Raw genomic sequence first — 20,825 nt, 5'->3', positions numbered from 1 at the left:
TGCTTTAAACCCGATTCATAACTTTTTCTTATAATCAACCCATATCACATACTAATTGACACACCCCGTCCCGAAGGAGGGCGTGCTGGCCGTCACGTGAGAGTGACGTAACCATTTACACAGTTCGGAAGCTTTAAAAAAAATTCCAATTACTAAGATAACACACCCGAGGGTGAGTCCTACTTTTGTGAATTCTGTCAGAACACCGTTGGATTCCTCGTGGCCACCAAAGCTCTGCTAACTTGAACCTGGAGGGGCGCAAAACAAAATTGAGTGGGTCAGTAAAACAAAGTTTTTCGAAGACTTTTCATTTAAAACATTTATAACCCCTCACCGTAAAACCTGTATACTTTCCCAGAAAATAGCATATATATAACATATATATAAGCAAAAAGCTCAAATCTCAAACCTTTAACACTTTTCAGAAATATATATATATATAGATATATAACCATATGAAATCTCAAAGCTTGAATCCCAAATCTTTAACATTTTTCAAGAAAAACATGTCATGCCATAAATCAAAATATAAATCAGGTGAAATAAGGAATCAATCGGAGACCCTGCAGTTGGTCCTATACGATTAATTCAATAGCTCAATATCTCACTAAGCCGGAGTCACCACAGTGACCTATACGGCCCTACTCTGCACATCACTCGGAACTACGTAAGGTAGTCTATACGATGAAAGGTGTAAAATACGCTCTAGTGCTTCTCTCATCATATCATCAGCGCGCATATCTAAGGTCACCCACCAGTCGGAACCCCTCTAATGGTCTGTACGACTGGCATGTCGGAACCCTCACATGGTCTGTACGACATCCACCTACTTGGATCCAAGGCGAACGTGCGGTGTGGTGAATAATATAAGCACTAACACCTAGGGTGCAGATTATGAGCTCAAACATCTCAACAACAACAATTCAATGAATAAACGAACTCACCTGACTTACCTGTGCCTCCACAGCACCATGCAACATGTATGCATCATATATCAATCATATAACTCATATGAAATTCACATTTTCCAAATAATTCTATGCATGGCATTTTCAAAACATAATTTCGCATAAAAGCATTTTTTTCTGGGAAAAACAATAGTATATAGGTAATACGAAAACAAAACTGCCCACTCACCTGGAGTTCGCCCACAACTCCCTAGCACCGTACATCAAGGCGTCATGACGATTAGCGCCTAGAACAACAATCAAATCCAACCTCAGAAATTCTGCCGATAGAATACATAACTTATATAAGACACGTCACTACGTAGTTCGATCCGGATGATCTGCAATTCAGATTTCAAATCCGTAACTTCCAGAGGTCCACAATATACCTCTAGGACAACATCCTAAAATTTCATTACCATCCAACGGTCGGATCTTCGTCAATTTCCAAAACTAAGTGACGGTTAACATTCTATTTTATGAACTTACAACTTCAATTCCAGAAGATCCGTAAATCGGATTCCCAATCCGTAAGTTCCTATAATCCTCAAATATTACGTATTACAACGTATCAAAGTTTGATGACGATCCAACGGTCAGATCGTCAATTCACATTTTCATCTAACCACGAATCGTAACCAACTTAGGTTCAATTATTCAATTTACGTCCATCAATTATCAAAACAGAACCTAGAACCTTAATCACAAGCTAATAATGACATTGGCGGGCCATTGGCCACGCGCCGCCGCGCGGGCCGCCGCGGGTGGCGGTTGGCCGCCCCCGGCTCGCCGGAAAATTCAACTATTTCCAAACATTACCAAAATTTGCAGATTTGAAGATCTCAATGAGTAGAACAACTTTCATACCTGAGACCAAGGCCAATTTGGCCTGGAAGTGCTTCAATTGCACCAAAACCGTGAAGAACCCTAGAATTTGGGTGTTTCCAATTCGACCTTCAAACTTGTTCCAACGCCTCAATTACCTCTTGGGCTTTGTTCTAGGTCCTAAAGGAATGCTAAAGGTGTTAGTAATTGAAAGAAAACATTTCAAAATTTGGAGAATTTAAACAAAAGGGTCGCGGCACCCGTAGGGGTGTTCTTCGCGAAATCACAACGAAATTCAATGATTCTTGGGGTGAAACGTAAAGAGGGAAGGCCTAGATGATGATTAGGAGTGGTACCTTGACTCAATTCGTCGGAAATTTGGACGAAATCCATCGAATTTGGGCGTGGGCACCGCCGGGTCGAAACGACCCACGGGTTCTCCCCAACCCATTTCCTCTTTTCCTCCGCTTCTCACCCTCTCTCCCTTCCTCCTTTCCCTGTTCCGATTGGTCAGTTTCTTCCCCTCTCTGCCTCTGATTCGCTCTCTCTCCTTCTTCTCCGATTGGGCAGTTTTTGCCCAATCTCTCTTCCTCTTTTCTGTTTTCTGGTTCTTCCCACGCACACACCCACACAAAACTTTCATTTTTCTCATCCCAGCCATCCATTTCAAAATCCTTTAATCTGGGCCATCCAAATTTTAATAAAAGAATTTCTATATTTTACTAAAATTATAATTCCTTAAAATTCCAAATTTCAAACGTTAATAACTTCTTCGATATAACTCCAAATCACGAACCGTCTGCGCCCACGCGTCCGTAACGACGAGTACTACGAGGATATGTCAAGAAAACAAATCTTAGATGGCCCGACACAACGATTAACCTCGAATGATGTGCGTGCCTCAAAGGGCATTTTTGTAAAATCCTTTATTAAAACTTTAAAAATTCTTAAAATTAGGGACGGGCTGTCACACTAATTGTATTATGTTTTTGTACATTTTACCCTATATTATGCAGGTGAGTTTATGTTAATTTTAGTACTTTGTTGGAAGTTATTAGAAAGATTGAAAGAAAAAAAAAAAGAATAGATGGAAAATTAAAAAAATTTAACAGAAGGGGGCAAATTGACTAATTATGAGAGTTGAGGGGGGAAATTGGCCAAATTAAAGTTGAGGGGGGAAATTGACTAATTATGAGAGTTGAGGGGGGAAATTGGCCAATGTTCACAAGTTTAGGGGGGGAATTGATGAATACCTCTAAAATAATTATTTACTAATAAAAAAGAGATTATAAATAATTTATGCGAAATACATAGGTAAAAATGAATTATACTAATTAAAGTTTAATTATATTACGAATAATTTAAGTAGTAACAAAATAATGGAAAAAAAAATTAGACCATAAATAATTTTTTATGAAAAAGTGTGTTTTAGTAATTATATTAAATTTAGATATTAAAGTAAATACTTAAATTTATAAAAAAAATTAACAAAATCATTTTAATGTGTCTATGAAATAAAAAAGCAATTTAATTTTTCTTACTATTATATACTATATCAAATTTTATTAAAAAAAGGTATATAAAATATTTGATTTGGAACAAGGGCATTTTAGTAATCATACTAGTTTATATTCCGATTCTGCTGAATTAGTAAACATATTTATGAAATTATATTCCTATTCCAGACAGTTTTAGTAAACAATTTCAACAGGAATCTGATTCTGATTCCATCTCATTTCAATTCCTTCTCAATCCAATTCCTCCTCAATTCAATTCATCTCAATTTGATTACGAATTAGTAAACGCGCCATAAGGCAGTACACCAACTCCGCAATTTAGAGTTTTCATGGGTGCAAGTCAAGTCTAACGCCAATACAAAAATAAAATAAAACATTGTTTCAACGAAAATTGCATAAAATATTTTGCATAATAGTCACGTGCGGTCAGAAAATAGAAAAAAATGCAAAAGAAAAAAAGAGTGACAAATGTGTTTTTGAACATCTTCTTCTGCCACTACGCTTTGTACCAAATTTTACTTCTCTCTTCGCCCACTCTTCTCTGGACCAAGCAGTTCGATTTAGGGTTTCACCATTTCTCTTCCAATCAAGGTCTCTATTTCTCTCGCTATTTTGTGTTCTTCATTGCTTTAGGTATTTTTATGCAAAATTTTCAGCTGGGTTGATTAAATTAAATCGTTTTTTCGTGAAATATTTGAGAAACCGATCCAAATAAGGATCGCAATAATTAGCTAATTTTCCATCGTATCCGACTTTAAGTTCGTTTAATTGCTCAAAGTTTCTAGCTTTTGATTTCGTGGATTTTTTTCTATTTAGTTGAAGATTATGCATTCATGTCATGGATAATCTGGTGAGGAGCAGATCTGGGTTCCCTTGTTTGGTTGCCGAGAAAACGTAGGAAAATAAATCTTCATAAAATCCTGGGACTTTTTGCTTTTGTTGTTTTTGTTTCCAGCAAAAGGGAAATCTTAGTAACTTATCACTAGATGGAGCCTAAGATCTTGGATCGAATTAATCGTGCACATCTCTCCGGATTTTTCTTTATATTGTAGACTAGGTGTTTTGGATGATCGGTATTGTTTGTTCAAGGCATAACTTGCTGAGTGCTTTTGTGGTTTAGCTCTACTAATAAGAATTGTCTTTGCAAGTGTGAGATTGCTTACTCTTTGTGATAGACTGATATCCTAAATTGTTGTTCAGTTATTCGTAATGGGTGATTATGGCTCTAATGTGACTGATACTGGGGTACCTCTTTAACGTTTTCCACCATTCTGAAGTTTGTACCCAGTTGTATAGCTAATGATCAAGTCTAGGACACTTGCAAAAGCCATTCTCTCGTTGGTAGTCCCACTATACCAGATGATGGAATGGCGGCCAATGTTACAATTGTAGTTGATGCTTAAGAGTTATGTCTATTCAAGAGACATTTAGTTATATGTTGATACTTAGCTTGCGTTGATCATTTCATACGTTTACTTTTTGTTATATTCTATTGCGATGCATTATTACCATGATGTGGTCTCATCTCTGTGTCGTGGTTATGTATGACAATGTGAGGCCTTCAGCATCCTTTATTCTTGCATGGTTGCACCCTGTAATGACATTGCTTTTGTGCAGGAATCACTTTTTGGAATGATTGTTCTTGATCTCTATTGACAGTTATTTTCTCTCCCAAAAAAAAAAAAAATGGAGGATGATAATGGACTTGAACTTAGTTTGGGTCTCTCTTGGGGTGGATCATCTGCCAAAACCAAGGGTAAAAATGGTGCTTCCCCAAATGCTAGAGCAGAAGAAGGTGATAGAGGCAACAAACTAGCGGATGATTTTAAGGACTTTCTTCATGGTGGGGCTCAAAAACAAGAATCTAGTAGCAGCTCTCAGAGAAGTGATTCAGTGAAACCTAAGGAAAACTTCTTCAATGACCTTTCCAAGGCCAGTGTTGATGCAGATGCATCAATGAACTTGAACGGTAGAGGAGTCTGGGTTCCAAACAATAACAAGTCTGATGAAACAGAGGAGGAAAAACGGACTGAGGCTAGTAATAAGCGCAAGAATTTGTTTGACGAGATGAACCATCAAAAGAAGCATGAGAGAGAAACTCATTACTCTGATATGCATGACAAGACAAGAGCATCACACATTTCCGTTACAGAAGATGGCTCAACTGCTGAAAATGAAGACGTGGCAGATTCTGAAGTGGAGGGTTCATCCTCAGTGCCGATTTCTCAACATGCTGAGGGCGTCAAGCGATTTGTTGGATCCGGTGACTCTTCTGATGCTCAGAAGGAAGTTCGAAGGTTTGCTGATTCCAATGTTGTCGACCTAAATGGGCAGAAGAGGTTTAATATCTCATCAGAAAATGAATATAAGCTTGGGAATATGGCGTATGGCAGTCCCTTCTCACTGCAATCAGTAAACATGATGAACATACCTTATTCTCTCCCGACGAAGGAATCTAATTCAGTTGGTGCGACCACCACATCAGGACATCCAATGCATGGGATGATGCAGGCGATGCCTACTGTTACTGGTGAGCGAACAGGGACTCAACCTGTGAATCCTGGAAACTTGCCAGTTATGTTTGGCTATTCACCTGTCCAGCTCCCAATGTTGGATAAAGATAATTCCTGGGGTGCGATTCCTCATGCTCAACAATTCCATCCTGCCTATGCTGGCAGAAATCCACCAAACTCAGGTAACTATAATATGGATTGGAACTTATTTGTGCACGTTGGACTAGAGAGCATGGAAACACCTTACTTTTGTGGTGATGGCACTTATTGAGCGCAACTCTTTATGTTGGATATGTTATATCTTATTGATAAATATTTTCCATTTCCATCCATAAATAACAACTCCAGGGCGTTCTTTTGTCAAAAAATTAATAATGATATTATTAGTGATGCTTTGACCAAAAGAACAGATTCTTATCCTTCTTGTGTTGATGCAGCTATGATGCAAGTCGTTTCACATAATTCACCTGATGTTGCACAATATGATGGGAGGATGTTAGAACGGGCGAGAGGTGATGGCAAACAGAATGTCACTGAAGAGGGCGCATCTTCTCAGGTAGAAGAAGACACAAAAGTAAGTAGCGCAAACCTCGGGATGAAAGATGCACCTGGCCGCCCAACGGCAGAGGACTTATCTCTTGATTTTTCAGCTATAAAGCCAGGTATTGCTGCAGACATAAAATTTGGGGGATCTGGTTCATGCCCGAACCTACCATGGGTTTCTACCAAGGGCCAAGGCCCAAATGGTAAGACAATTTCTGGTGTAACTTACCGATACAGCACAAACCAAATCAAGATAGTTTGTGCTTGCCACGGCTTGCACATGTCCCCTGAAGAGTTTGTTCGTCATGCAAGCGACGAGCCATCTAATCCCGAAAGTGGCACTGGTTTGGCAGCATTTCCTAATGGCAATCCTTCTGCCTCGGCTCATACCTAATTCAGTACCATGTCTGAAGTACGTTTAACAACTTTATACGCGGTCTGGAAATCCTGGGGATGTTTTTGTACGCGTAACTCGTCATTGTGCTTGTGTAGTAATAACCTTCTTCGGTTCTTCTCAGTTCCCTCATCTGCTACAATCAAGTATTGCAGGTGTATGTAATAATCTTCTGTCATTATTCTGTTTGTGATATGAAGGCCAAATATTTCGGTTCTACCGTTTTTTGTGATGCTAGTATGAAACGGGTCGATCAACCCTACAAGACTCGACGGCTTAACAGCCCAGCGAATAACCTGATTCAGAGAGATAACTCGGTCTTTAGACACTCGCCCTACTTCTAAGAAATGCATACCGATGCCTCAATATAATACCGGAAAATACAGAATCTGTTGTGGTCTATTTTTATCTAACAAAATAGAGAGGGCCGGCGGCAGTGGGAGAGAGAAGAGAGATGTGTGTTTGTAGAATTGTAGGGGAATGTGTGTTGTTATCCTCCTACATTGTGCCTTTATTTATAGTAGTAAAGGGAGAGAAGATATTCCTTCTCCTCCAAGTAATACAAGTTGTAATAGGAAAGGATAACTAGAATCAAATTTAATCTAGGATTTACACAATCATACTTATTCTAGGAATGTTTACAACACTCCCCCTTGAGTGTGCAAATACTTAAGGTAGATTTAGCATTTGAGGAAGTCGACTCGTCGGCACTGATTCCAAGGAACAATGCTTATTCTCAATAAAGTAGGAACTTGCATAAGTAGTAAGTCTCACTAATAAAAACCCTAAGGCTATGGCAAAAACCCAAGTAGGGACAAAATCCATAGTCTAAGGAAAAATGCGTGAGAAATGCAAAGTCAAAATAAACGTCTACAGGACATCATCAGGGATATGACCAGCCCAAGGTGGGTGCCTCGTTAAAACCTAGTTAGGTAGCAAAAACCCAGTGGGAAAAATACTCCTAATCGTAGGGAAAAAGAGTACATTAAGATCAAGCAAGTATCCAGAAGATACTCCCCCTGAGTTTGACATAATTCCAAAGAGAAATAGCAAAGTTACAACTCAGAAAGTTTACGCATACCAATTCCATGAACAAGCTTCTGAAACGTCGCATTCGGTAGTGATTTGGTGAAGAGGTCGGCCAGATTGTCTTGTGATCGGATTTGCGTGACTTCAATCTTCTGATGCTCTTGTTGTTGATGTGTAAAGAAGAACTTCGGCGCAATATGCTTGGTGTTGTCTCCTTTGATGTAACCCTTCTTGAGCTGTTCGATGCAAGCTGCGTTGTCTTCAAAAATCGTCGTCGGGGCATTAACGGCGGGATGAAGATCACAGGAGCTTCGAATATGGCCCATTACTGCTCTCAACCAAAAGCATTCCCGAGTTGCTTCATGTAAGGTGAGAATTTCAGCATGGTTAGACGAAGTGGCAACTAAGGTCTGTTTAGTTGACCTCCAAGATATTACGGTGCCTCCAACGGTAAAGACATAACCCGTTTGAGAACGCGCCTTGTGCGGATCAGATAAGTATCCAGCGTCGGCATAACCAACAAGGCGAGAATCAACCCGATGAGCATAGGGTGCGGCATCACTCGAGGATTCGTAGGGATAGAATAAGCCCAAATCCGTAGTACCCTTAAGGTAACGGAAGATGTCTTTCACGCCAGTCCAATGTCTGCGTGTTGGTGCATTGCTGTATCTTGCCAAAAGATTAACAGTGAAGGAGATGTCGGGTCTAGTGCATTGAGCTAAGTACAATAAAGCGCCTATCGCACTTAGATAAGGAACTTCAGGCTCCAAAATCTCTTCATCATCCTCTTTCGGACGGAAGGGATCTCGCTTTGCATCTAACGTACGAACGACCATAGGACTACTCGAAGACTTCGCTTTATCCTCATTAAAACGGCGCAACACCTTCTGGGTGTAGTTCGATTGATGTACTAAGATTCCATCCGAACAATGCTCTATCTCGAGACCAAGACAGTATCGAGTCTTTCCTAGATCTTTCATCTCAAATTCCGACTTTAGGTGCGAAGCAGTTCTCGCGAGCTCTTCAGGAGTTCCGATGAGATTCATGTCTTCGACATATACTGCAACAATCGCAAATCCGGAATGTGACTTCTTAATGAACACACAAGGGCATAGTTCGTTGTTCACATATCCCTGACTAGTCAAATACTCACTCAGACGGTTATACCACATTCTTCTGGATTGTGTCAAACCGTATAGTGAACGCCTCAGCCGAATTGAGAGCGTGTTCCGGGGTTTGGAAATATCTGAACCAGTTAATGTAAGTCCTTCGGGAACTTTCATATAAATTTCCGTATCAAGATCCCCATAGAGATACGCGGTTACTACGTCCATCAGCTGCATATCCAGTTTTTCGGAAACTACCAAACTGATAAGGTATCGAAAAGTAATCACATCCATAACGGGTGAGTAAGTTTCGTCATAGTCAATCCCAGGGCATTGTGAGAAACCTTGTGCTACAAGACGAGCTTTGTAACGCACAATTTCGTTCTTCTCATTACGCTTCCGAACGAAAACCCACTTGTAGCCAACGGGCTTCACATGTGGATGAGTAGGAACTACAGGTCCAAACACCTTACGTTTCGCAAGTGAATCAAGTTCGACTTGGATTGCTTGTTTCCAGTTTGACCAATCAGCTCTACGTCGACATTCATCAACGGAACGCGGTTCAATGTCATCGCTCAACATGATCTCAGTAGCTACTGCAAATGCTAATGCATCGTCAACAATCATCTCATTTCTACGCCACACATCATCTAAGCTAGCATAATAGACCGAAATCTCACGATTCTCGGGAGGAGGATTCGTCTCTTCAAGGACGCTTCCATAATCTAGAATTTCCTCATGAGTTGGGTAAAATGAGTAAGCGATAGTCGGATTCACGGTAGGCTCTTCAGGACCTTGTGCCGTGGTTTTCCTCTTCCGATGGTGTGAATCCTTTGAACCAAGGGGTCTGCCACGCTTTTGTGTAGAGGCAGATGATTGGCTAGCCGCTAATGTACGTGGATCACCAGAATTGGCGTCCCGGGCTTCCAAGATGGTAGTCCGTCGTACATTTGGTACATCTATCTTTGCAGGCGTATTCGCAGCTGGAATATGTGATTTTGTCACGCGCGCTAGATTGGTGAAAGCATCTGGCATGCTCCGAGCTATGCTCTGGAGATCTAATATGCGCTGCACTTCAGCTTCAGACTGAGCGGTGCGGGGATCTAAATGAGACATAGTGGGAGTCGTCCACGATAATTCGCGTCGTTCATTCGAAACGTTGACGTTCTTATCTCCCCCTAACGGCTGGAAGACTGTCTCATAGAAGTGACAATCCGCGAAACGAGCGGTAAACAGATCGCCTGTCAAAGGTTCTAAGTAACGAATAATCGAAGGAGAATCATATCCGACATAGATTCCCATCCTTCGCTGAGGCCTCATTTTTGTACGTAAGGGCGGTGAAATCGGCACATAGACCGCACAACCAAAAACGCGCAGATGCGATATGTCGGGTTCGCATCCGGTGACCAACTGAAGGGCACTAAATGGTTGTGTCGCAACAGGCCTCAGGCGGACCAACTTTGTTGCGTGCAATATTGCATGGCCCCAAGCAGCGATTAGGAGCTTGGTACGTATGACCAATGATCGAGCAATCATTTGTAAACGCTTAATGAAAGCCTCTGCCAGGCCGTTCTGGGTGTGAACATGGGGTACAGGATGTTCAACTTCAACCCCAACCGACATGCAATAGTCATTAAAAGTTTTAGATGTGAATTCTCCAACATTATCCAATCGAATATATTTAATCGGATAATCAGGGTGGTGAACCCTGAGCTTGATAACCTAAGCCAACAATATGGAGAATGCAGCGTTCCTTGTGGACAACAAGCACACGTGTGACCAACGTGTAGAAGCGTCAACCAAAACCACAAAATATCTAAATGGTCCGCAGGGAGGTTGAATCGGTCCACAAATGTCCCCCTGAATCCGTTGTAGAAAAATGGGAGGATTCGAACGAATCTTGTCATAAGAAGGCTTAGTAATAAGCTTTCCCATAGAACATGTTTGACATGCGATTTCATGGATCGAACCTAAGCTTCGGGTTAGTGGATGCCCGTCTGAAGTTTTGAGAATACGGCGCATCGCTATTCGTCCAGGATGTCCCAAACGATCATGCCAAAGTGTAATTTCATGCGCGGTCCCTATGGTAGGGCCTGCCACATAGTGGCATTCGATGGGGCGTATGGTCGTAGTATACAAACCACTCGGGTTACGCTCCATCTTCTCTAGAATACGCTTCTGGCCATATTCATAGGAAGTTACGCACAGAAATTCAACTCCGTTTTCTACGTGGGTTTCAGCGTGGTAATTGTTATCTCTAATGTCCTTGAAACTTAGTAACGTTCTTCCGGAACGTGGAGAATAGAGTGCCTCAGCAATGGTCAAGATTGTACCATTGGACAACATTTTACGTGCCTTACCGTATCATTTTATCAGGTTGGATGGGCCTGAGAGGGTTGTCAGATGTGCATTCTTAGGTACGAAGTTAGTGAAATAGATGCATTCACGCAAAACAGTATGCGTGGTTGCACTATCTGTCAGACAACTAACTTTCCCACTAGTCATACCTAGAATGAAAAATTAATTTGAATTGGTCACATGCATAAAAGTTTATAAAAACAAGTATCAATTCAAAATAATTTCATTTATTCAAGGATTAAAACTGAATATCCAAAATAAATCGCCAACTAATAATCCAAAACATGAAGGAAAATTGTTCAAAATCAACCAAAAACAAGGTGGGGTGCGGCCACTAGGTGGAATTCGGCCCCAATTGTCTTATTTCAACTAAAAAAGAAGTCTATGTCTAAGATTCTAATCTTCCATAGGAGTGGTATCCTCCTGAAAGTCAGAAACCTCCATCTTTGTAGTCTCTGGTCGTCCACTTGCATGAAGTTTGATTCAAACTTCTTACGATGAGAATGATATTCATCTACAACCTTCTTGGGAGCACGGTAAATACGGGACCAATGGTCCTTTGAACCACAACGATATCACATATCGTCATTCATTGTGGCAAGTGCTTTGCCCTTATTATTGAAGTTCGGGGCCTTAGGAGCGAGGTTTGGGCGCTTCTGGGCTTTGTTTCCTCCCTTAGATGAGCCTTGACTCTGTTGACCTTGGTGGGATGGCTTCTGGCCGCCCTTACCACGCCTCTTTTGGCGTTTTGGGTGCTGATTAGTGCTATAATGTGCTTCAAGCACAGCAGTAGCCCCAGTAGGTCGAGCTTGATGATTCTTCATCAACAGCTGGTTTTGCTTTTTAGCAAGAAGTAAAACAGAGATCAAATCCGAGAACTTAGTGAACTTCTGAGCTCTATATTGTTGCTGCAGGATAATATTAGAAGCAGAGAATGTCGAGTAGGTCTTTTCCATGAGATCCTCTTCAGTCAAAGTTTCATTGCAAAACTTGAGAAGTGATCGGATTCGAAAAACTTCAGAATTATATTCATTCACAGACTTAAAGTCTTGGAAGCGCAAGTGCTGCCAGTCGTGTCTTGCTTCAGGCAAGAATATGTCCTTTTGGTGATCGAAACGATCAGCCAAAGCGACCCATAATGCACGTGGATCCTCCTCAGCAAGGTACTCAGTTTGCAGAGCGTCATGAATATGTCTTCGGTTGAAGATCATAGCAGTGGCTTTTTCAGCTTCGCCAACAGGTTCAGTTGTTGCTTCTTCAATAGCAGGACGCAAGTTCTTGGCAGTGAGGTGGAGCTTCACATCTTGAACCCACTTGAGGTAGTTCCTTCCAAAGACCTCCAAAGCGGTGAAGTCGAGTTTATTCAAATTCGACATGTTCCTATCACAAATAGATAGACAATATGTGGTTAGTGTAATGGAGAAAAATCAATCCATTCACATAGGAGTAGAACATACAAGTTCTAATAGACATGTATTGGTTTAATTTTGCATGAAAAACTTCGGGTTTTCATGGGTGATATGTGTAAGAGAAAACTTCAGGTTTTCAAACAAGGCATGTTTATAAGAAACTTCGGGTTTCAAAGTAATTATGAACTTCAGGTTCATATATTCCTGCAGGCAAACACAAATATATATATGCAAACAAATATGCAACAAATATATGCAAAAATATTGTATAATGATAATTGAATTAATTTTATGTGGGTCTTCGAGGCCAAATTAAAATGTGGGTGAAAATATAAAAACCCATATTATTTAAAAATAGTAAATAATAAAATCGCGGGGCCTAAAAATATAGGCCGAGAATCCCCGGGTGTAGGCTGCAGGCCCACGGGGTGAGAACGGAATGGGCTGCTGCAGGCAGACCCCCAAAAAAAAAAAAATTTCTTTCCGCGCACGGGCCACTTCAGGTTGGCCCAAAAAAAACAAATTTTTTTTTTTTCGGTCTGGGCCGCAGCAAGCGAGCCCAGGAAATAAACAAACAAACAAAAAATTTTATCTTTGCGAGCTGGGCCGCTGCAAGCGAGCCCAGCAAAAAATTGTTTTTTCCATATGGGGCTGAGAGACAGAGCCCGAATAGGGCTCGGGGAAAGGTCCAAAAAAAATCCCAGCCGTGCTAGGTGTACTTGGCAGGGGAAGAAAACCGGAAAAAGGTGGACGGCGCCACTGCAGGTGTTCATGTCGAGGTTGTTGGAGCTCAGAGTGAGTCACGGTTGTCGTGGACAACCACGGAGATAAGGAAATCTCAACGTATCAACAACTATAAAACCCTAAAAAAATTGAAATCGAATTAAAAAAATCCGACGAGATTCTGGTGAATCTCAGTTCAATTTGAAATGTGGGACGACTTCTAGTCGTCAGCGACGTGAACCAGAGGTTCAAAGCAATGGCTGCAGGCCATGCCGTGGCCAATGGACACCATGAAAGGTGTCGGGGTTAGTTTGCTGGGGACGCGATGGGTATCGGGCTCTCGGCTCGGGAAAGCATGGGGATGCAGGCTGCAGGCCATGCCGTGGCCAATGGACACCATGAAAGGTGTCGGGGTTGGTTTGCTGGGGACGCGATGGGTGTCGGGCTCTCGGCTCGGGAAAGCATGGGGATGCAGGCTGCAGGCCTTGCAAGAAGATGGGCTAGCCATCGCAGGCTGCGGGCCTGGTTGCGTTGTAGCCTTGCGTGATGCAAAGGCACGGGTTCGAAGAACCCTAATTCCCCAATCGCAAAAAAAAAAAAAATTTAATTTTTTTTAATTCAATTATATTATATGCATGTATAATTCTAATGAATCACATATTTACTTTGATGCATATGCAAATAATAGTTTCAATGCATGTACATATGTAAGATTCAATTCATGGCAAATATCAAATTCACATAATTGTAGTAATTTTGGTTATGAAGCATACACAATTTATGTAGAATCTAAAATACGTTAAACGTAAAGTTGGGTCATGCATCATGGTGAATGTTCATGTTATCAGGGCTTGCAAAATATCGAGTTAAAAGCCGTTGTTTGGAAAGAACCTGATTGCGTGATGATATGGATGAACTGGTTTGATGCAGAAAAAAAATCTCCAACGTCAGATTCCTAAGCGCAGTGGTAGGAGCGTGCTGATAACGTGTTGTGGTCTATTTTTATCTAACAAAATAGAGAGGGCCGGCGGCAGTGGGAGAGAGAAGAGAGATGTGTGTTTGTAGAATTGTAGGGGAATGTGTGTGTTGTTATCCCTCCTACATTGTGCCTTTATTTATAGTAGTAAAGGGAGAGAAGATATTCCTTCTCTTCCAATTAATACAAGTTGTAATAGGAAAGGATAACTATAATCAAATCTAATCTAAGATTTACACAATCATACTTATTCTAGGAATGTTTACAACAGAACCCGGAATATACAAAAAACCGAAAATTTGTATACGCAAACCTGCAAAGGTGATTAGTCGATTAATTATTCTTATTAGTTTCAGACTACGATGCACAGACACGGCACATCGGCCGCGTATCGCGTGTCGGATACGCAAATGGACACGATACGCCTCTGATACGGTCGGATACGCGTTGGATACGTATCTGGATCAACGGATACGGCGTTTGATAGATGGATACGGGTATCCGACGGTTTAGATACGGGTATCCGACTGTCTGGATACGGATGAAGGACACCTCGCGAAGAAGATGACGCCGTCGCACGGAGACGACCCGATCTGGTGGAAGGACACCTCGCGAAGAAGATGACGCCGTCGCACGGAGACGACCCGATCTGGTGGAGGAGGCTTCGGGAAGAAGATGACTGCTAGGTTGACATGTCGTTTGTTAGTTTCTGTAGAAAAAAACGACACCATAGTTTTTTTTTTTTTTTTGTTAGGGTTTAAATGAGACTAAAGCCCAAAACTACATAGCCCACCGAATTTACACCACTACCATCCTGTTTTTTTTTTTAAGAGTTTGAATAATATAAATTAGATTTTGAGTAATTAATTTTTTTATTGTTATTTAAAATATATTTTTTAAATATATATTTATTATATAAATTGCCGTATCCATGCCGTATCGTGTCTTAGTTTTTAGAAATTTGACGTATCCCCGTGTCGTATCGTGTCGTATCCTCGTGTCCGTGTCCGTGTCCATGCATCATAGGTTTCAGATTAGCAATCTACAAACACTTTACAAATGGAAAATTCATGGATCAAGAGTCAAATATTTAGGTAACGATTGAGCTGCTCTGTGTCTTTTAACTTCTGGATTTTTCTGTTCACTCATCATCCTCCACGTGCAATTATTGAAACACTGGCGGATTTGTTGCTTCTCTGTTCTGGAAAATGAGTATCTGATTACTTTTACAGGAAATAAAATATAAATTAAGAATTGCTTAATTACTAGGACCGGCAAAGCATTTCCCTTGTTTATTGGTTAAGAAAAATGACTTCCGCCCTTCATTTTGTCTTTTCGCACTTCTATGTTTTTTTCGCATTTAAATTATGTTATTCGAAAGAGAATCAAGATACTTAATGATGTCACATTTCGTTTTCTCTGTCTGCACGCTATGTTTGTTTATCCCGAAATTTCAACTTAATAAGAAGATCAGATTCAGACAGTTCAAGATTGTAATTAGAAAACACAAAAGGCATTAGCTGAGTTAATTCATGCCTAATGATGTTCTATGCAATGATGTCACCTAAGCTAAGATCCCACGACTCTGCCCTTTGACTTTCTGAGCCATGCAAAGCAGCTAATTTGCAAGCACCATACGCAACTAACAACTTTGACTTTCCCATTAATAAACCCTAATAATTTAGTCAAATCACAAATAAATTGCCAAATTTCGAAGACAAACTAATCCAACAGAGGGAGCAAATTACATGTAAAATCTCATAACGAAATTTCACCCTAACTCATATTGGATCGAAAACAAATTAGTAGGGCCATGTCGGTATGACTAAATATGCGTTAGAAAGGCCAATCCCTTCCAGGCCAATAAAAGGGAACATAATTTCTGTGATGTTAGTATCAGTTGTTGATCACATGCACGTGGTTATAAGTCATTAATTCATGATCGTTTCTGAGATTTCAAGAGCTTTATGCAAAGTTTATAAAAAAGTCCATTTTTTAAGAAAGTTTTCTAAAAAAAGTAGAACAATATATTAATAGTAGCAAGCAATCAAAAGCAGTTCAATCTTAAACAACCAAACAAGCAAAAAAGCTTTAGAAATTATTGGGTTAAAGTTTCGCTTGAATATATAGTATTATCATATAAAAAATTGAAAATAAAAGTCGTTTTTAGAGTGCTGTTATTGGCACTCCAAATATTTCATTATGAATATTAGATATCAAAACTTTTTAGACGCGGTTCAAATTTGAAACCTTATTAGATTACAACTTTTGCTCTCCCCCAGTGTCGCCTTTGATCATTGATGAATTGTGAATACATTATATTTATGTGTAAACAATTGGAGCTAGCAATTTTTTCTTTCTTTAATCGGAGTTTCACCACTTGTGTATAAGAAATTAGTTTAATGGTTTGTCTTAACATGATTGATGTCATGCTGCAGGTGGTGCTTGTATAATAATGCAGCGTACCATAAGAGGCAATATTTGTCTACATGCTATTAATCCTCTCTCTCCCACTTCGTCGTCACTTCTCAACTGTTCAATTATCTTTGCTATTAATAAATTCCAGTAATATAAAAATGGTTTATCAAATTCGAAACACATGAAAAACCCAACAGGTAACACATAAAATTTCACCAGAATGATAAAAACATTTGTATGTATATATGTATATATAGTTCCTTTTCCCCTAAACTTCAACTCCTCCACAACCATATATCTGTATCTATACATACATATATATACATATATATATGTGTATATATAGTTCCTTTTTGCTTCCAAAGATGATTAGAATTTTGGGTCAGTCTCAAAATTTTAAATTTCCAATGTTCCATTCAAGTTTGATTGTTTTTTTGCTTCTGAATTTTGTGGTGTTCCATGTTGAAGCACAATCCAGTGGCCCAGATTATCCTTCCGATGAACAAAGCAATTTTCAACCAAGTGTTGTTGTGGTTATTGGAATTCTATCAATCATGTTTGCACTGACTTTTGTCCTCCTTGTGTATGCAAAACTCTGCCACAGAAGAGCAGGTGTGGTTGGAAACAACAATCTCCAGCCAACAGGACTTATCAGTAGAAGCTCTCGGTTTTCGGGGATTGACAAGACAGTGATTGAGTCACTTCCTTTTTTCAGATTCTATGCACTGAAAGGGTCGAAAGAAGGCCTCGAATGCTCAGTCTGCCTGTCGAAATTCGAAGGTGTTGAAATCCTCAGGCTGCTTCCCAAATGCAAGCATGCTTTTCATATCGGCTGCATTGATCACTGGCTCGAAAAGCACTCGAGCTGTCCTCTCTGCAGGCACAGGGTTAGTGCTGAGGACTTGACTTCCATTACCTACTCTAACAGCATGAGGTGGATTAATCAATCAGAGCGCCGCCAGGACTCGAACATAGAGCTCTTTGTTCAGAGAGAGGAGGATCACCGCAGTTCTTCAAGATTCAGCGTAGGAAGCAGCTTTCGGAAAGTTGACAGGGCGATTGATAAGGAACTGTTGATCCAACAAGCTGCTGATGTGACAGAGGAAGATCAGAAAGTCCTGCACAAGCACAAGCACACAATTGTTGTTTCGGATCTTGAGTTTAAGAGCAGATGGAGCAATTTGAGTTCCTCTGACCTCATGTTCTTGAATTCCGAGATGCTTAACACGATGTCAAGCGATAGATTTTCTTTCAGACATTTAAATTATGAGCGGTTTTCGCCCGTGAAAGCAACAGGAAATGAGGAGATTGTAAAGATTAGGGAGGACAAGGTTGGTACAATGAAGAAAAATAGTTCAGCTTCGGTTCCTTCTGCTTCAGATAGCATAGCAACTTCAGCTCACCCCTCGAGTTCAGTGAATCGAGGAGAGAAAAGATCCATGTCCGAAATCACTGGTCTTTCGAGATTTGGGAATTTGGGTTTTAAGAACAGGACTAGAGAGCCTTCTCTGCTCGAAAACAATGAGGAGGAGGAAAGAAGGAGGCGGCTTTGGTTGCCGATTGCCAGTAGAACAGTCCAGTGGTTTGCCAATAGAGAGAATAGGCCTCCACAGCCTCAACAACCTTTATATGTATAATTTGGATCAATGGAAGATTCAAGTTTCATAGGATTTAGGTAGTTTTGTTTCGAAGTTCTAGAGGAACACGCGCACTATGAACGCAGTTTTATTTTTGGATTCCTTTGTAGCAATGCATCATTCTAAATTTTTAAGGACTAGCACATATAGCTATATAGATACCAATAGAATTCTTATACAAATACCAACTTCTTGAATCAATGAAATTATATATTTTTGTTTGCTTTTTGCTTAGAAAACATATTGCTTCTTTTCCAAGAAAGGAATTTGGATAACAGCACGACATTACCAAAGTTCTTACAAGACAAATAACTCAAACACCAAACTGAAACCGAAAAATAGAGGCGACAAGTTGTTTGCGAAAAGCTCATCGCCAAAAGTTCGATTAGTTTAACGGGGTTCTCACCCGTCGGGCCTTCGAGCTAATGACTGCATTAGCTGCTTACAGGTAGATCTTAACATGACTGATGTCATGTGGCAGCTGGAGCTTATATTATAATGTCGGATGATTACACAATAAAATCCATGGGAGGGCATATTTGTAGAAACCCTAGTATACAGCAATATAAAAATAGTTAATCTAATTAGGACACACAGGAACAACCAAAGAAGAAACCAAGAAACCGAAATATCACAAACCAGATTGGTATTTCCCTTAAACTTCCAAGTTCTCCACAAACATATATGTGCATATAATTCCTTTTTTCTTTTGCAGAATGCTTCGAAAAGATGATTAAAATTTCGGGGTTTCAACATCTCGACCTTCCAATGTTTCATTCAAGCCTGTTTATTTTGCTTCTCAACTGTGTAATCTTCCATGTTGAATCACAATCCTTAGGCTCAGATATGGATTCTGATGAAGAAACTAAATATCAACGAAGTGTTCGTACAGTTATCGGTGTTCTATCTGTCATGTTTGCGTTCCTTTTTTCACTCCTAGTTTATGCCAAATACTGCCATAGAAGAGTTCCTGTTCAAGAACACAGTCTCCTTGAAACAGGACTTATCAGTAGAAGCTCCCGGTTTTCGGGGATTGACAAGACGGTGATTGAGGCACTTCCGTTTTTCAGATTCTCTTCTCTCAAAGGGTCAAGGGAAGGTCTCGAATGCGCAGTCTGCCTATCGAAATTTGAAGATATTGAGATTCTCAGATTGCTTCCAAAATGCAAACATGCTTTTCACATCAACTGCATTGATCACTGGCTGGAAAAGCACTCAAGCTGTCCTCTCTGCCGGCACAAGGTTAGCTCTGAGGATCTTACGTTCGTCACCTTCTCGAATAGCATGAGGGTCTTGTCGAATAACCAATCAGAGCATCGACAGGACTCTAACATAGATCTCTTTGTTCAGAGAGAGGAAGATCGCTGCGGTTCTTCGAGATTCAGCATCGGAAGCAGCTTTCGAAAAAGCGAAAAGGTGGTTGACAAGGAAGCTGAACTGCTAATAGCAGAAGCTGCTTGTAGTGATGTGACAAAAGAGGATGACAAAATCCTGCACAAGCACAAGCACAAAATTCTTTTTTCTGCTTTCGAGTTCAACAACAGATGGAGCAATCTGAGTTCGTCTGATCTTATGTTCTTGAATTCGGAAATGCTCAACACGGTGTCAAGCAATAGATTCTCTCCCATAAAACTAAACGATGAGCAGTTTTTGACCGCGAAAGCAACTGGAAATGAGGAGATCATGAACATCAGGGAGGAGATGGAGATGAAAAGATTGTTTGAGAACAAAGTTAGTACAATGAACAAAAACAGTTCAGCTACAAACTCAATTGTTCCCTCTACATCAGACAGTATAGCAACTTCAGCTCATGCCTCGAGTTCTACGAATCGAGGAGATAAAAGATCAATGTCCGAAATCACTGCTCTTTCTAGATTCGGAAACTTGGGTTTCACCAACGGGACTAGAGAGCCTTCTCTGCTCGAAAACAACCCGAAAGAGGATAGGATGAGGCGGCTTTGGATGCCGATTGCCAGAAGAACAGTCCAGTCGTTTGCCAATAGAGAGAAAAGGTCTCCACAGCATTTAGATGTATGATTTGTTATTAGTTCAAGCTTTCAGTTTCCATAGATTTTAGGTACTTTATTCATTAGTGCAAACTAATTCCTATCAAATTTGAAGTACCAAATTCTTGAATCCGTTTTTATTTTTCTTTGCAAACTACTCAATCTAGATGGAGGGGGGATTCGAACTTGGGTTCGGAAGGACATGCACACTGTCTTAAGCAACTGATCTAACTCGCGTCCGCAACTTCTTGAATCCATCAAATGATATATTTATTTTTTGTTGCTTTTCTTTAGTAAAACGTATCCCTTCTTTCCCTAGTAAACCACCCTCGTTCCATGAACGAGAATCATGCTGTTTCCATCATTTTCAACAATTAACTGTTGAAATCTCTTATTTCCCAAGTTAGCCACCTAAACTTACACC

General features: G+C 40.3%; 3 protein-coding genes and 1 long non-coding RNA gene across 4 annotated transcripts; 3 read left to right on the top strand and 1 right to left on the bottom strand.

The window, feature by feature from the left end:
* On the bottom strand, positions 1 to 2,422 carry LOC139192560 (uncharacterized). Its single transcript, XR_011576763.1, has 4 exons — positions 2,129 to 2,422; positions 1,815 to 1,952; positions 1,138 to 1,195; positions 1 to 248 (listed from the first exon to the last, which is right to left on the bottom strand). It is a non-coding gene; the product is annotated as an uncharacterized lncRNA (long non-coding RNA).
* Positions 2,423 to 3,728: 1,306 nt separating this feature from the next.
* On the top strand, positions 3,729 to 6,958 carry LOC103438111 (ninja-family protein mc410-like). The gene is made up of 3 exons (XM_008376654.4): positions 3,729 to 3,880; positions 4,907 to 5,984; positions 6,240 to 6,958. Exons 2-3 carry the CDS (start codon positions 4,976 to 4,978, stop codon positions 6,737 to 6,739), a joined length of 1,509 nt encoding a protein of 502 aa, XP_008374876.2. The 5' UTR covers positions 3,729 to 3,880; positions 4,907 to 4,975; the 3' UTR covers positions 6,740 to 6,958.
* Positions 6,959 to 16,925: 9,967 nt separating this feature from the next.
* On the top strand, positions 16,926 to 18,616 carry LOC103400634 (E3 ubiquitin-protein ligase ATL42-like). Its single transcript, XM_008339285.4, has one exon. The coding sequence runs from the start codon at positions 17,091 to 17,093 to the stop codon at positions 18,393 to 18,395; it is 1,305 nt and encodes a 434-aa protein (XP_008337507.3). The 5' UTR covers positions 16,926 to 17,090; the 3' UTR covers positions 18,396 to 18,616.
* Positions 18,617 to 18,812: 196 nt separating this feature from the next.
* LOC103400635 (E3 ubiquitin-protein ligase ATL42-like) lies at positions 18,813 to 20,531 on the top strand. The gene is made up of 2 exons (XM_070814628.1): positions 18,813 to 19,041; positions 19,111 to 20,531. Exon 2 carries the CDS (start codon positions 19,125 to 19,127, stop codon positions 20,430 to 20,432), a length of 1,308 nt encoding a protein of 435 aa, XP_070670729.1. The 5' UTR covers positions 18,813 to 19,041; positions 19,111 to 19,124; the 3' UTR covers positions 20,433 to 20,531.
* Positions 20,532 to 20,825: the final 294 nt, after the last annotated feature.

This window comes from Malus domestica, chromosome 15 (genome assembly GCF_042453785.1).
Source record: "Malus domestica chromosome 15, GDT2T_hap1".
NCBI classification, from domain to species: Eukaryota; Viridiplantae; Streptophyta; class Magnoliopsida; order Rosales; family Rosaceae; genus Malus; species Malus domestica.
The sequence above is the reverse complement of the archived record's forward strand: the minus strand, read 5'-3'. Positions and strand labels throughout refer to the sequence as shown.